Source organism: Malaclemys terrapin, chromosome 21 (assembly GCF_027887155.1).
Source record: "Malaclemys terrapin pileata isolate rMalTer1 chromosome 21, rMalTer1.hap1, whole genome shotgun sequence".
In the NCBI taxonomy this organism is placed as follows: Eukaryota; Metazoa; Chordata; order Testudines; family Emydidae; genus Malaclemys; species Malaclemys terrapin.
In genome coordinates this window covers 2,983,164-2,999,096 of record NC_071525.1, presented here as the reverse complement: position 1 = coordinate 2,999,096, position 15,933 = coordinate 2,983,164, and the positions used below count along the sequence as shown (strand labels likewise).

Here is a 15,933-nt window from a genome sequence, read left to right as displayed (position 1 = left end):
TAGCAGCAGTGTCTACAAACTAGGTAGCATTTGAGCTCCAACCCACCCCCTGCTGTACCCGGTAGAGTTTAAGCACCACTCCCCTGTAGCTAACACCTCAGTGAAGGCCAGGCCTGGCACATTTATGGCAATAAGCTAGACGGATGTAACTGCATCCACACTACGGCTTGTACAGTTTTCATTATACCAGTGTAGTTAAAACAGTTTACTTGTGTGTGTAGCCAAGGTCTTGTAAATGAGAAGCTGGCCTTCTGTGATCGTGTCCTGGTTCTTTAAAATTGTGACAGGAAGTCTGGCAAGAGCGGGGAAGGTTATAGGGCAGAAACTCCACAGTGCAGCCAGAAGGAGAATGCATTTTCCCTTACTGGGATAAAGTTTCCTGTTCAGTGTTTGAAGAAATGCTCTGTGGTGGTCACATGATCCATCTCCCCCCACCCCCAGCAGTCTGTTCTGAGATTCTTTGCACTCGCTGGAAAAAGCGTGCATAGCCCGTGATCACAGAGTGAGCTTAGAGGAAAAAGCAACTTCCCTCCATCACCCCACCTCCTCCCCCACTACGCACACACCCAAACCCACAGCTGGTGGTTGTAAAAACAAACAGGCGTAATGTACAGGAACCAAGAATACTGGGGGAAACACTGTTACCCTCGCCTCTGCCTGTGTCCAGCCCAGCCCAATGGCAACATCTGCAGCACCGCAGCAGCTGAGAATCAGAGTTTACATCCCACAGAGCTGACACCACCAGCGTTTATGCGGACAATGAGATCTTTACCTGGGAAATGGGCTCCCGTAGGAAGAGAGGGGAGGAGCTCTCTTGCTTAGGACCTAGGAACTGCCGGACTGAATCAGACCCATCATGGTCCATCTATCCCAGTATGCCATCTTGGACAGTGGTCCAGCACCAGCTGCTTCAGAGGAAGGTGGAAGAAATGTCACTCTAGGCAGAGGTGAGGTACTCTGCCCCCCATGATAGGTTCCCTCCTGACTGCTAAATAGTTAGACTAGCTTATGCCCTGAAGCATGCGGTTTAATAGCCCTGCCAGAATTTTCTTCTATTGGCATTATCAGCCCTGTTTTACAGATGGGGAAACTGAGGCACGGAGAGGGGAACTGACTGGCCCAAGGTTATCCAGCATCAAAGCTGGAAAGAGAGTTCCAGTCTAGTGCTCTAACCATTAGGTCATGCTGCCTGGCTGGACCATGCCACCCTTCCCATATTGGCACTGGTATGGTACAGACTGAAAACACCAGCGTAGAGAAATCTCTATGTCTCAATTTAGTAACAAAGTCACAGGCAAAAGAAGGAAAAGGAAAATGTCAAATGTGTTTATTTTATATAAAAAAAAATTTGTACAGTTTTAGTTCCTATATTTATGAAAAAAAACCCGAAGTTCCTAACATGGCCATAATGCTTAGATTCACTGCAAACTGTAAAAACAAACTTTTTATATATTAAAAAACAATTTTACATTTTACAATTTTCTACACGCATGCACAAGGTATCAGCTCTGTAAAAAACAAAACAAAACAAAAAACCCCCAAAACCTTTTTCCCCCTAAACTCAGAGTGGAAAAACAACCCCCCTAAAACCTCTACATTTACAATCTCACTCCACTGAAGAGTCTGTATTTATTTTATTTTTTGGGGGGAACTTAAAAAAAAAAATCTACCCCTGTAAATGTGCACATGGAAACATGACAAGATGATCACAGCGACGGTGACTGATCCGTAAAGCAATGTCGGCGAAAGATCCCCCTGGAGGATCAGGAAAGGAGACATTAACAGATCATCTGGAGCAGAAGAAATGGTGAAAGTAAAGTAATCACCCTGATGGTGGAAGGCAGCAGTAATGGAAGCAGATGTTTGCATGAAGCATCTTCAATGATCCAGATGTTTTAGCTGGTTCCTCTTGTCCTTGGAATACTGAAGCGGAGGGTTTTCAGCGAAGGGCTTTGGTTTCTAGGGGAAGGTGGAGGATGTTAAGGGATCTGAGAGATTGGAGCGATGGGCACTGATTCTCGGTGGGCCTGCGCTTGGTCTCGTCGCGGACACCTGCTATGCATTGGTGTAAAGCTAGGCGCAGGGCAATGAGGAATCAGGCCCTAGATTCTGATCGTGGTTAAACAAGTGTAAAACCAGAGTCACTTCACTGCCCTCTGTGCTGTGACACGGATATCGGACTCTGGAGGTGAAGCTGGAGGCCGGTTTCTGATTTCAGTGAAACTGGTGTCAAGCCAGAGTCTCTCCAGGGACCCTCCTCACGGGACTCCACATGAGTGTTACTGGGATCGGAATCTGGCCCGAAGGATGGAAGCAAATGAAGTCGAGAGGACATGAGGCAAGACACTAATGGAGCCAGGCAAAGGGAGGGGAACTCATCTTGGGGGATGACCCAGCAGGGAGGGATGGGGAAGCTGGCAGCTTGGTGTGGTGATGGAAAGGCCAAGGTACAGAGATCCAAAGCAAGGTGGAATGGGAGATAGAAACAAAGGGTTAAAAGCCCTGGAAGACTAAAGACAGTCAGACTGGTCTCAGCTGCACTTGTGCAAATCCAGAGTGACTCCAGATTTACACCAGTGTAACCAAGATCAAAATCGGACCCGGGCGGTAAGCAAAGAGGATGCTGGGAATCGAGAAGAGAGAGAGGGGATGGAGTTCCCCTGCTGTGCAGAAGGTCGTGCACAGAGCAGTTGCACCAGTGATGTCCCATCAACGCTGTTTTAGGGTTTAGTGGGGGTTTAGTGGGGCACGGACCTCAGCATAGGGTGAACTTGGACCGCATGGTGAACCTGGTGCTAATTAAGTCAAAGAACAGTGAGAGAACAGGAGAGTGAGGAGAGCAGAGTATCTTTGTACAGACTTGGAGACCCAGATCCCCAGCTGGGCTCAACCTACCCCCAAGCCAAATTTTGACCCCGAAAAGGGCCATGAAATCCACTAGGGACTTTGCTATTGATCTTATGTGGAAGGTGCCCAGACACTACGGTGATGGGTGGCAAAACAACACCCTCTGACTGATAGGCGGACTGCTGGACAGATGTTACGGCAACTGGCACGAGCTGGGGGGCTAGCCTGGAGGAGTTGAGCTCAGAAAGGCAGTTGACATCCCAGAGGCTGTTAGAAAGATAGGGAGTTACCACGATTGTAAACCTCTGAGCAACAGCATGGGGGGGGGGGGGGGACCCCTACTTTTAAAAATAAAAGGAAAAACATTAACCACAGATCTGACTTCAAGAGCAAAATAGTGTCAATTTCCCCTCATGCCCCCACAAGTCACAGTCCTTTAATAACTTTAGTGCTTAAAAAAAAAAAAAAATCACAGTGACGAAATTGGCGAGCCCTACAACCCCCCCCCCCAACCTCGACAGCGACCCGCCGTTTCTGAGTACCCTCACACAGCCCCGGTGTTCTCCTCACACCGAACACACACAACCACAACGGCACAGACGGTAGAAAGGACCCAGTAGAAAACCCGTGAGGTATTTGTAACCAAAAAGACTTCGTGTCGGTTTGACTTAAAAAACAAACAAACAAACGTCAGACGAAAACCCGCCAAGCGAGGGGCCCATCGTAAAGTTGCCACTTGCAGTTGGGGATGGCAGGCCTAGCCCAGGCCTCTCCCCAGCACTGAAGTTGGCATAGGCAGAATTCATACAGGCCCATGGCAAAGACGGACGGACAGTTCTAGTATCCACTGGGTGGGGAGTTCTAGACACACGCACCAGCTGAGTGGGGAGACTTGGTACAAAGTGGGAGGCCGGGGCACGGTAACGAATTGCAGGTTTCTGATTCCAGGCTCCAGAGGACACGGGAGGGAAGAAGGAATGAATCTTTGGGGCCTTGGGAGAGACACCCCCCGTGCTCCCGCTGGACCTGATCCTCCGCAGCCTTGCACCCTGCCTTGCTCGGATCCTGACACTTGTGCATGTGAGCAGTCCCCTTGTGCCCACTTCTCAGTCACCCTGTGTCTGGTGCATTCCAGGCCTGCTCCATTGAAGTCATTGGGAGCGTTGCCATGGATGCTGACAGGCACAGGGTCAGCCCTTCGCTGCACCAGTGCGACGCAGGTGTGAACGCACGACCGTTCTGGTTTGCACTCGCTTTGCACGAGCGACCCGCGTTCATGACCGCACTGGGCGCCGCAGAGGAGCAGGCCCAACGGGACACAAAGCTCAGCGTGTGCGTAGGAGCCGGCAGGGTCTGGGCCCTGGTCACTGAGGCATGGGCAAAGTCAGGTGCAAGATGCCAGCGGATCAGAACGGCTGCATCTCACGTGCTCGCTTTGGGCTGGCGTAAAGGGGCAGGAAGGTCAGGAATTGGGCCCCGGAGACTCCCGCAGGAGCCGGATCGGGCCCTTGATGCCCAGCAACGCTGCTCCAGAAACAAAACGAAAGGGGGAGACCAGGACAAAGTTTGCCAGGAGGAAGCAAAAATTATTTTTAAGTCAAGTGACTTGGCTTTAGCCCTGTTCCGTGGACAAGAGCCCTGTTTGTGCAGGGGGCCAGCTGGCGTGTTGAAACTAATTCAATCTACAAAGGGTGAGTAAGAGAAATGGACCTGGAGGCCTTTGTCTCTAGATCCGACCAGCTCAGTTTGTAACCAAGCCAAGAGCTGGATTTCATTAGCTGAGGCCAGCCCCGGGAACCAGCTGCAATCTCTGCATTTTTGTCCCCTTCTCGCACCAGCCGTGGAGACAAAAGAACCCGATTCTCCAGTGCCCTGGGTCAGCGGTACAAAGGGAGGGCAAAACACTGCCAGATCAAGAGGGGGAGCCTTTTACACTGGGCTGTGCACTGGTGCGAGGGACCGTGCGAGGCTCGGCGCACCGAGAACCAAGGCCAGAGATGCGGTCGTCAGGCTCTGTGGACGGTACAGGAGGAAAAACAGAACCCAGCTCGGTCCGACGCGCGCCACTGCAGGGTTCATGGGAGCAATGACTTGTTTGCATCCGTAAAGCCGGCAGATACGGGCGCACGGCCGGAGGGGCTGTTTTCGCACCAAACGTGCGTGTGATGATAGGCCCTGAACCAGCAAGGCCGTTAAAGCACACGCCTGACTTCCAGCACAAGAACAGTTCCATTTACATCCGCGGGCCAGAATCTCAGCGGGTGTAAATCAGCAAAGCGCCATTAGTTAATGGCCCTATGCTAGGTTACACCCGCTGGGGGGTCAGAGGAAGGATGGGACAGTGGTTAGACCACTGGGCCTGTGAGATCTGGGTTTGAGCCCCTTCACCGCCACAAATTCCACTGAGCTGCAGAACGGGGACAACAGCACTGCCCGGCCGCACGGAGTGCTGTGAGCCCCCCAAATGCCGTGGTGATGGGGGCCATGTAAGTACCTTAGAGAGATAACATTCGGCACGTACCTTGCTGAGTCATGACCTTTAACAAAAGCAAGTCACAGTTGCTTTACTTGCCTGAGGCTGGGGAGGAGTACTAGGGCCTGGGAGAGATTTGGGGCGGTTTTTCCTATAAATCCCAACAGCTAAACCAAAGCTGAGCCTCCAGACAGAGAAAAGCGCAAGGAGGATGAGTCATTCTGCTCAACTCCTGCAATTCAGCACATTCACCAACCTTATCATCGGGGGGCCTGATTCTCCTGGACACAAAGGCCCCTTTATGCCACTCCAGCAGCGTAACCCTACTTGACATCCGCTTTAAGGCCCCCTTACACTGCCGGAGGGGGGTAAAGATGCCCTTGCTGTAAAGGAGGAATTGGACCCAGTTAGTCAAGGAAGCGGAACTGGGCCAGTTTGAGTTGCTATTTACAAAAAACACAGGATTCCATTACAAAGCACAGAGATCAGCACACACGGAAAAAAAAATCGCTATTTAAAAAAACTGTTTAAAACTAGTCTTCTCGTCGTTGTTAAAAAACTGAGCTGGAAAACCCCAGAGAAGAGCCAAAGAGGAGGTTCCGATACCAGAGTCGGCATCGTTGGTTCGTCTTTTCCTGCCTGCAGGTGGAGCAGGGAGATTTCGATAGCAGCCACGATACTGGAGGGACGCTTGCAAATGCTCCAAAACCCTCGCACGTGGGGATTTAAAAAACACACTCCAAACATCCGGGGAAGTTGTAAAAAAGGCCAGAATCAGGATAGTAATACAAAAAAGGAAACAGACGGTTCCTCGGACCCAGCCGCATTTGGAGACGCTGGTGAAGGAGGGAACAGAAGTAGCCCTTGAGTTTTGGCACCAAATGAGGGATCTTCTTCCTGCTAAAACGCCAGCCTTCGCGCGACACGCCTTCCGACCTCCTGGGAGATTGCTACAAGAATCTGGGTTTTGGAGACAGCAGAGACAGGAAGGGGAAAGGGCTCTGCCCCCGACCCCCAAATGGGGGGCAAGCAGAGATGGAAGAGGGCAGAGAGAGGAGACGGAGCCCTAGGGCATGCACGCTGGTTCTGGGAGGTTCCCACAAGGCTCTCCCTGCATGATGGTCTCTCTAAGCTCCGGTCAAAAAAGGGAGAGTCCTGGATGCAACTCGCTCCTCCTCAGGCATGAGTCCATAACCTAGCCCCCTTTGCAGTTCACACCGAGGTCTCCGACTGCAGCCTCATGACGAACTTATGTGACTTGGGGTCCACAAACTCCTCTGAGAGCTTGAAGAAGGGGATCTTCTTTGTGCTCACCACCAGGCTGAAGTCTTGGCGCTTGAGGACGAAGACTACCCCGTCCTTCAGGCCGTTGGTCACCGGCTCCTCGCTGACCAGCGTCCACTGCTTGGCCAGCCAGCGGTCCTTGTGGTACTGGATGGTGGGCCCAGCGCTCAGGTACCTCTCGAGGAAGGCCTGGGGGACAGGAGAAGAGACAGGAGGGGCGTTTCTCAATGGATAGTTGGTCTTTGGTGAGGCACCATTGGCTACCTGGTGGGTCAGGCCGGAAGGAGGCCTTGCAACATCGCCATAGAAACCCACCAGCTCCATCACGACTGTATCCAGGGTTCTGACTGTAGGTAGGGCCCCTTCCAACCGCATTCCCAGCTCTCCCAAGGTGCACAGCACCATGCAAAAAACACCCACGATTCTCTCTGCCCCCAGGGGCTAGAGGCTAAGGTAGTATGGGATAGCTGGCCAGATCTTCCCAGCATGCACTGGTACAAACCCGGTAAGGATGGACTGGCCTACATGGCTGATGCACGGCTATGCTGGGAAACAAAGCTGCTGCGCGGTTGTGTTGAACCACAATATAGCCTTGGGACTTCATATGGTGTCTATCAGCGCTGAAGACACTGGAGCAACAGGCTCTGAAATACAGCCCTAAGGTGTAGACAGGACCAGCGTTTTCGGCTGCTGGACTTCTCGCCCAAAGCTCAGCTACCTCAGAGATGGACGGACCCTCAACCCCCGAGCCAGCCAAGATGGGGAGGAGGAGAAAAGGGGTGCTGGGCAATGGCTCAGAATCCATGTTTAACGCGGATTCTGGTTTCATGGTCTGACCATGAACCTGCAGAAGTAATTCTCACTGGAGAAAAGTCTCCGGGGGTGGACTGCAGGTCTAGGGAGCAGGAGTGAGTTCGGGCTGGCCCACGGGAACTGGGGCTTCCCCCATCGGCCTCCGAGCTCCTCAGCCTATCCCTTCCGCCCCCCACCCCACCCCCGCCTACCTACCTTGGGAGTCATGTCGTGGGTGATGCAGAACTGCAGGTGCTGTAGGATGCTCTCCATGGTGTGGTAGGGCTGCTGCTTGGTGGTGCGCAGGTACTTCTGCATGGCCCGGGCCATGGAGGCGAAGATGGCCTGGGCAGCTTCTCGCGGGTCCATGATCTCCCGCGGGTTCTTCTGGTCCTCCTCCTGCAGCCGCTTGATGTGGGTGAAGGCTTCCTCCACGGCCACCACCAGCCTGGCGGGAGGAAGGCAGCGGTGGTGACCCAGCTGGCTCCGCTTCGGAGCCTCTGCAGGGGCTCCGGAGTCTGCATCTGCCCCAAACTGGCCCAACCCGTCCTCTACCTCAGCGAGCGGTAACCTTGCTTATAGACCCAAAGTCCTGGGTTCAATCCCCAATCACGGCCCAACCTGTGAGGACTCTAGGGGGATTTGACCCGCGGTGGGCCAAAGAAGCTTAGGGGGAGCTTCCCCGGCCAGGCAGGATGTGCAGCCCATGCTAATACAGTCGGTCTCTCTGTCTCCCAAGCCGAGAGCCGCACTGCCGGAGGAACTGCAGCGTTTGTCTGGGTCCAGCAGCCTCAGGTCAGAAGCCCCTTCACGGTCACCCCAGCCCAGCCCTGCCTCCTCTCCACCACTAGGGGGCACTGCACCCCCGCATTGACTCCCGTACCTGGCGCGGCGCTTCCGCACCCTGCGCTCGTGCTCGGCCTCCTCGTAGTAGTACTCGTTGTGGCTGTTGTCGCGCCTCCGGGCGGCCGCGGCGATAACGGCCCGAGACTGGCCTGTCGAGTTGTTCGTCGTGTTTTCTGGAAGGGGAAGGAGTGGGGGGGTTAGACACAGGGGGAGAAGTTACACTCGCGCCTCTGCCGCTGGAACTAGCCACTAACGCAGGCAGGGGAGAGGGCACGTCATGCAGCATCATGCTGAGATTTCTAGAGCCGTTGGCAAGCAGCACCCGCTCACGCCCATCACCCGGGCTGTCTCCAAAACCCGGGAGCGCCCCAACTTTATAGCACCCCGGCATCTTGTGCTCAGCCCCTCCTGGCTTGCACCTGTGCAACGAGCTCACCAGGCCACAGCGAGCGGCTGTGCACTCACGCTGCAGCCGGAGGAGGGGAAGACACCCGCTGGGTTTTAAGTCTCTGCAGCTTTTGTTCATCAACACTGCAGCCTGGCTGGGCACCAGACCCCTGGATCCAACCCCCTGTTCAGATCTAGATCTGAATGGCATGGCGGGCGGGGGGGAAGAGACACGTGCCCATTGCCCAGGTTTCTAGGTGGAACTACCTTCAAACACATCAAATATTAACAGGCTACTGAAAATCCCACCCTCCTGCTCCAAAGCCTTGTCTACAGTCAGAAAACTGTACCCGTTTAATGACACGGCTCTAGTTAATCAGGTGTGAGCCTCCTATTGTAGACGCACTTAAACCAGTTCACGTGAGGTCGATAAGTTACCAAAACCTCTGCACTGGGGGGGCGAAAGGTAGGGTATAAAACTTCTGTGTTGGTGTGAATAAATGCATTCAAATCCGAAGCCATTCCCAGCGAGACAGAGAATAATCCCACGCTCAGGCAGAGGAGAAAGGAGGGGAGGAAAGCTGGTAATAAAAGGGAGCTTTATCAAATAAAATCAGCTCCTGCTAACCAGAGCCGAGGCTGGGAGCATGGGGAGAAGTAAGCCGGTCGATTTCGCTCCCCCTGATAACATCACTACCATCAATGGAGCTACCGCAAGGTGCGGCTCCGGGGCCGGACACAGAGTGCGGGGAAACGAGTAAGAAGAGACAGTGAGGAGGGTGGACGGGAGAGAGACCCAAGCTCACCCTCGCCGAGCGAGTACACCTTGAACCCGGACATTTTCTTGGACAGGACGGATTTTGGCAGGTTGAGAAGGGCGGGGTTGTAGACGGGGAAATCGTGGTAATAATTCTCCAGGATCCACACTGCCACGCGCTGGATACTGCGGGGAGAGACACAGCCAGGGCATGGGGAGGGACACAAAATAACACGTTAGACTCGCGCTGCAGGGGGGTGTGGGGTAGGGAGGGGACGCACGTACACAGAAGGGGGAGAACAAAAGGAAGACTGATGGGTTGGATCTGTGAGCCGCACGCCGCAGGCAGAGAGCGCAGCATCAAACACGCCACGCCATTGGGATGGAAGGATCTGTCCAGTGGCAGCAGCAAATCCCAACCACCATAGTACAGACTGACTGCCGGCTGGCCTCTGTACAGTGATTACAACTAGACCTCAACTTTGATTGTTTTAGCATTTCGAGGGATAATATCCATGGTTGGTTTTAAGCATTTGTAAAGATTTTTATTGCCTTCTATTTTCACAATCGCAGGAAGCAGTGGGGGTGGACAGGTCAGAAAATAATTATTTAATGGCAGACATTGGACGTTCAAAAAGCCAAAGCTTTGTAACCATTAAAACACAAGCTGTCAACATCACATGTCAAAAGAGACAAAGTAAATCTCCTTAAATCCAACTCTACTAAGTTCACAAGCAGCATTTTTCTTATTTTGCCTGGCTGTCAATTTCAGTGACCCTGGATGAAATGTTTTCAGGTGTGTTTGCATGTGGACAGTGAAATTGACACTTACTGGTATTTACCAATACAAATCTAATCCTATCAAGCCTCACTACAAGCCACGGGCAGGGGATTCGGCGCAGGCCCCAGAAAGGTCCCTGCAGCTGGAGCTAAAGGAGACATGGCATGGATGAGGCTGTTACCGTAGAGACAAGGTAGGTGAGTAATATCTTTGACTGCACCAAATTCCACTGTTGCCGGCAGGTGAAGATCCATGCAGCAGGGGACAGTAGCGCATGAATGTTCATGGGCGCGCACACGCACTTCCCCCAAGCAGGTGTGGATACAAAATGCATGCACAGGCCTACAAACACACACACTGCCGCCACCCCCCTCCCCGAGATTGCAACAGTGTGCGCAAACACACACACACAGGTCTAGTTCCCTTTAGCATAGAGCAACATTTTACACACACACACACACACACACACACACACACTCCCCTTTGCTCCCATGCATGGGGCAGTCACACACACACACACACGCACACACAATGGTGCCCACTCACACACACTCCCCTTCTCCCCCAGCAGGGGGCAGTCACACACACACACACACACACACTAATTCCCCCAGCAATGCCCTCCCGCCCCCCCCCAGCCGCCCCGCCCCTCACCTGAGGTGGCCCACGTTGTAGAAGTGGCTGGCCCCGTCGGTGGAGCGCACCACCTTGAGCGTGAACTGGGGCTGGAGCTGGCGCAACTCCAGCAGCACCACGGCCAGGTAGTGGACAAAGAGCAGCGCGTCCACCAGGGAGACGGCGTACTGCACCACGCCCTGGTAGTTGCGGTCGCGCGAGTCCAGGATGCGCACGCCGTAGAAGAGCCAGTAGGAGACGACGAGCAGGAAGACGAGCACCATGAGCAGGGCCCGGAAGACGAAGACGCGGGGGAAGAAGGCCTTGGGGCGGCGGAAGAAGAGGGCCCAGCTGCCCAGCAGAAGGATGAGGAGTTTGAAGGCCACGGAGATGAAGAGCCCCTCGCAGGGCGTGCCGCAGGGCTCCAGCTCCTCCCGCCACAGCAGCTGGGGCAGCAGCAAGAAGGCCAGCGGGGTGAGGAAGGAAAGCAGCGCCAGGGCCCCGCCCAGTGAGACGCCCACGTGGCGGGAGCAGTCCAGGCGGGCGCTGTCCTCCATGTCCTTGGTGATGCGCGTGAGGTCATCGTGCGAGATGCTGTGCTCCGAGGTGCCCGTCACCACCGTGGTGGTCTCGCCCCAGTTGTCGTCCTAGAGGGGGCGGGGAGGAAAGGGTTACGCACGGGGGCTGGCCTGTGGGAACAGACTCCGCCAGCCCCGTCCCCCTGGTCCCCTGCCCCCCATCCAGTCCCCTGGATCAGACTCTCCCCCCGCCCTCCCCTCCCCCCGTGGGATCAGAACTACCCCCAGCCCACCCAACCTGCTGCCCCACAGGATTAGACCATCCAAGCCCCATGGGATCAGAGCCCCATGGCCTCCCAGCCATGCCAGATCAACAGAACTAAGAATCAATCCGGTTCCTTGGTTTCCAGCCACAGATCTCAAAGCCCTTTGCAAAAGAGGACAAGATCGTTGTTCCCATTTTACAGAAGGGAACACTGAGGCAGGGGGTGGGGCAGTGCCTTGCCCCAGGTCACACAGCCAGGCCTAGACTCCAGGCATCCTGTCTCCCTGTGCCGTTCCCAGTCCAGGGGACATGCTGCCTTCCCCCGCAAGTGATGCCCGACCAGCAGCAGCAGATAAACTCTGAAATGGGAATGTCAAAAGATTTCCACACAAATCCCCTTCGTAACAAGGGGAAAAGCAACTACGTCCACGTGCCAGTCCGACACTCACGCCTCCTCCGCTACGCGAGGCCGCACAAGAGGAGAGGGCCTGGAATTCAGCACCCACACCCAGCCCTCTGATTCCGATGGGTTAAATTTCGAGTCCCATCTCAAACTGCCCTCACTGACAACCAATGAAATCACATCCCCCCCATCACCATAGGCTCCTGACACCCCTAGCATCCCCTCCCCCATGGGCTGGTACCACGGGCAAGGTTCATTGGCGACCTTTGCTGGCTCAGTACGTTTATTTTGGGTGCAGGTGCTGGTAGTACAATGGGCGCACCCTTGCTTGGAGACCCGAGATTCACCACAAGCCCTTTAAAGGGGGCTTGAAACCCAGCCTTCCTCCTCGGGGTGCAGATATATTTGCTCGTTAATTACCGCCCTGAGCCAGTTCCTTACCCCTTTGGGCGTTACTTTGCAGCAGATGGAGCACGGGCCAAATCCGGATTGGCAGTCGCTTTTGAACAGACCCCGAATCTTTATATTTATTATTATCATGAGTGGTATTTTTGTATTATTATTTTCTCTGGAGTCTGGACCTTGACCAAGAAATTTGGACCTTGACAAAAATAAAAATAAAAATGGACTACCCCGGCTTTACAGTGAAGGCCAAACATCTGGCAGGCAACAGCAGTCGGCGTCTGGTTCCCCATCGTCAAACCAGGCCTCCGTCAGCTGAGACACACCTTGCCGGATGCTGGGCGTGAAGGGAAGCTGTAGGGCATTAGCCAACGCAAATTCCTCCCTGAACCCCGTGATGATGTCTTCATAGAGCAACCGCTCCCCTGGGCTGCTTCCTGAGATGACAGAGGGGATCCAGAGAGCCCCGGCAGGCTGCCGAGAGCAGAAGCCCGCTGATGTCCCTACTACACACGCACAAGGTGACATAAGGGGACCTTGAAAGCGGTTCAACCCCCGAGGGCAGCTGTAGTTACACTGGTAACGAGGGTAGCACACTCCTGCAATGCTACGCCTTGTCCATTATCATTCGGTGGTTTCTTACGGTAGTGGCTAGGAGTGCCAATCGCGGACCAGGGGGGCACCGTACGGCCAGGCCTTGCCCCAAAGACCTTACACTAGCAGTGTGTAGAAGGGTCACCATTTACTGGGCACCCCGTCATGGGCAGGGGCACTCCGGCCCTATTGGCACCTATTGGCACCCCCTTGTGGGCCCCTTAAGAACTGCACGTGGACTTTTACGTGGCTAACACCTCCCCTAAGGGCAAGCCACCCTATTACAGAGCACTTGACCAGTATAGGAATCCCACTACAGAATACCAGCAAAGCGCTCCGAATGCGAACACAGCTTCTACCAGAAAAGTTGCACTTTTGCTGGAATAGCTTATCACCCTCCCCCCGCTCAACCCACGAGCATAATGAGCTATCCCAGTAACAAATGGGGCCAGCAGAACTTTGTGCACACTAGGGGCTTCTGCCAGCATGTGGGTCAGGGATCGCCAACAGAGCTGTGCTGGCAGACGTCTGTAATTCAGACACAACCTTAGAGAAAGGTTTATGAGCTATCCTGAGATAGTTCTGTCAGTGTCACTCCCTCCTGGGGACCCAGTAAGGCCTCTAGGCTCGGAAGGGTAAACGTCAATTTCAGCAGACACACAAACCGGGGAAAAATATTTCCATGGAGAATCATCGAAATTGACAAATGGACAAAGTAAGAAAAATGCGTTTTGTGAACAGAATAGAGTTTGATTGAAGGATATTTACTGTTTGTATTTTCACAGGTGATATTGACAATGTGTGTTTTAAGGGCGATAAAACTTTAACTTTTGGAATCTCAGCGTCTACGGTCACTAAATAATTGTCTGACCGCCGCCCCGTCACTTCCCACAACTGAGAAAATGTAAATCCATAAAAATAAAAAATAAATATTGATATTAGTCACCAAAATAACAAAAAATGTCAATTAACTTCTCCCAATCCTCCTTCAAGCACATACCAGCACAGCAACGTCGCTTCGATGTGTGATTTTTTTTTAACTGTCAAAACTAAGACCGAATAAGCACGACTGGACATGCAGTTATATGAGCATAAAAGGCCTTTTCCTGGTCTGGCTTATTTCATTTGTGTATAGGCTATATTGGCAAACCCCTCCTAGTGCAGACAAGCCCGGAGTCTGCTATCAGGGTAGCTCTTTCCATTTTAGCTCAGACCCCGGCCCAAACGACACAACTTTCACTGAAAAACCCACCCCTGCTATGAAGAGTAAGGAGCGTCCACACAGGGAATACAGAGTTCTGACAGGCGTTGACAAATTTGAAAACAGGCAAACAAAGGGGGTGTGCGGGACTGACTTTCTAACAAGGACAGATTAAAAGAGCTCAGTCTGTCTAGCCTGGCAGAGGGAGGATTAAAACAGGGGACGTAAATCTACAGCAATTGGAGGACTTCCTCTCCTCTGAGCTGCTGCATAGCACAGCCGGAGAATTGCATCCGGGGTTGGTCAGGGCGGTAACTTCCAGAGGCTCAGGTGCTAACCTGGGACTTGGGAGACCCTGTCTCTTCATGATGTGTTTGTACAGCACCTTGCACGACGGGGACCCCCTAGGTGCAACGACAATACCACTAGCTGTCACTGCCGTTGGGTTACTCTGTTCAAACGCTCGGGGAGCAGATTCTTCTCTCATCCCAAGCCAGGATCGCCCTGGAATTTTCACCCCTACACAATAACCCTCAGGCCCTTCCACGGGCTGGCTCAGGGGATGGCGAATAGGAGCTGCAGGCTTTCACCGCCAGGACCCCGGTTCAAAGCCAGCCGTGGGCCAGCCCGGACGGGTAGTGGTTATCGCATGTCTGCTTTGGCCGGGCGTGGCCCTGTTCCTAGAGGAGACAACAGGCCAAGGAGCCGGAATTCAGAGCCGGCTGGAGAGGGGAGGGACTGGCAAAGGGACTGCATGGCGGAAATTGTTTGTCTATGCATGGTCCGTAGTTAGAGGAGATGGGTTTCCCGAGCTGCCCTCCCAGCACCTGGGGCCAGGCAGGCTAAGCTGTGGCTGTCAAAGCCGGTTTGAGCCCCTAAGGCACAACCGGAGCAGAGCTGCTGGGAAACGCGAGTCCCTGTGTACCAGAGGCTGCAGCGCCTGGCTGCGTGGTGCGTGGACCCTGCCGGGGTCCTGGGAAACACAGGAGCTGAACTGCTGCTCTCATGATGCCACGCGCCCTCCGGAGCCCCCCACCAGGGAGCTGCAGAGGGAGCCCTGCAGAGGGGACACGCTCCCCTCACCCCTTCGACGTCCAGCCGGAGAGCCTCAGTGCACAGAGCTGGTGGGGACCCACTGCAGGAGCCTGGCTCCCAGTCTCTTGCATAGGGGGTTGATCGGGACCGTGGCTGAAGCATGCTGCACTCTGGGTATTCTCTGCTGCCCCAGGCCCGAAGTGTGAATCCAGAGCAGCCCTGAGGCTGCTCTAACTCATCCCAGGGGCCCTGAGTGCAGCCCCACAATATGGGGAGTGTCAAGATGCGGGCTGGGAGCGGGGAGGGTTTGAAGCCATCTGCTTCCATTCACCACCGCCCTGCGTTTGGAGCTGGAGGAACTGAGAATCAGGGCCAGAGTGTTTTAGGGGGTGAGGTGAGCCCAGTCACGCAGGCCACTGTCTGGGCCAGGGGAGTCTCGCTCAGCCACACCGGAAGGGGTCCTCCCCCCACCATTTTCCCACAGCGTGAAGGAGGAAACGTGGCTTCAAAGCCTCCACCTCGGTTTCTTTGGCGACAGGGAGGCGATGGGCATGTAGTCCCCAAGGCTCCTCCATCTCCCCCCCATCATCTCCACCCCAGAGACGAGGGAGGGGCAAAACACAGACCCCGCCTCCATCCCTTGATGCCCTATACATCTCCTCCTCCCCCCCCCCCCCGAGCAACCTGCTAGTCCCACCCCCTCAGCCTGGCGCTCCCCACTCACCCTGGCGCT

The 15,933-nt window shown here is 54.2% G+C and overlaps 1 protein-coding gene across 2 annotated transcripts in view; it reads right to left on the bottom strand.

Annotated features, from left to right (window-relative positions):
- Nucleotides 1-1,335: 1,335 nt before the first annotated feature.
- Nucleotides 1,336-15,933, bottom strand: part of VANGL2 (VANGL planar cell polarity protein 2) — a 43,422-nt gene continuing 28,824 nt past the window's right edge. For both annotated transcript variants that reach the window (XM_054010730.1, XM_054010731.1), the window contains exons 5-9: nt 10,822-11,429; nt 9,436-9,572; nt 8,280-8,415; nt 7,613-7,844; nt 1,336-6,793 (exon numbers count right to left, since the gene is read on the bottom strand). In XM_054010730.1, coding sequence (XP_053866705.1) covers nt 6,533-6,793; nt 7,613-7,844; nt 8,280-8,415; nt 9,436-9,572; nt 10,822-11,429 — 1,374 coding nt within the window. In that variant the 3' untranslated portion in view covers nt 1,336-6,532. The remainder of the gene's footprint in view (nt 6,794-7,612; nt 7,845-8,279; nt 8,416-9,435; nt 9,573-10,821; nt 11,430-15,933) is intronic.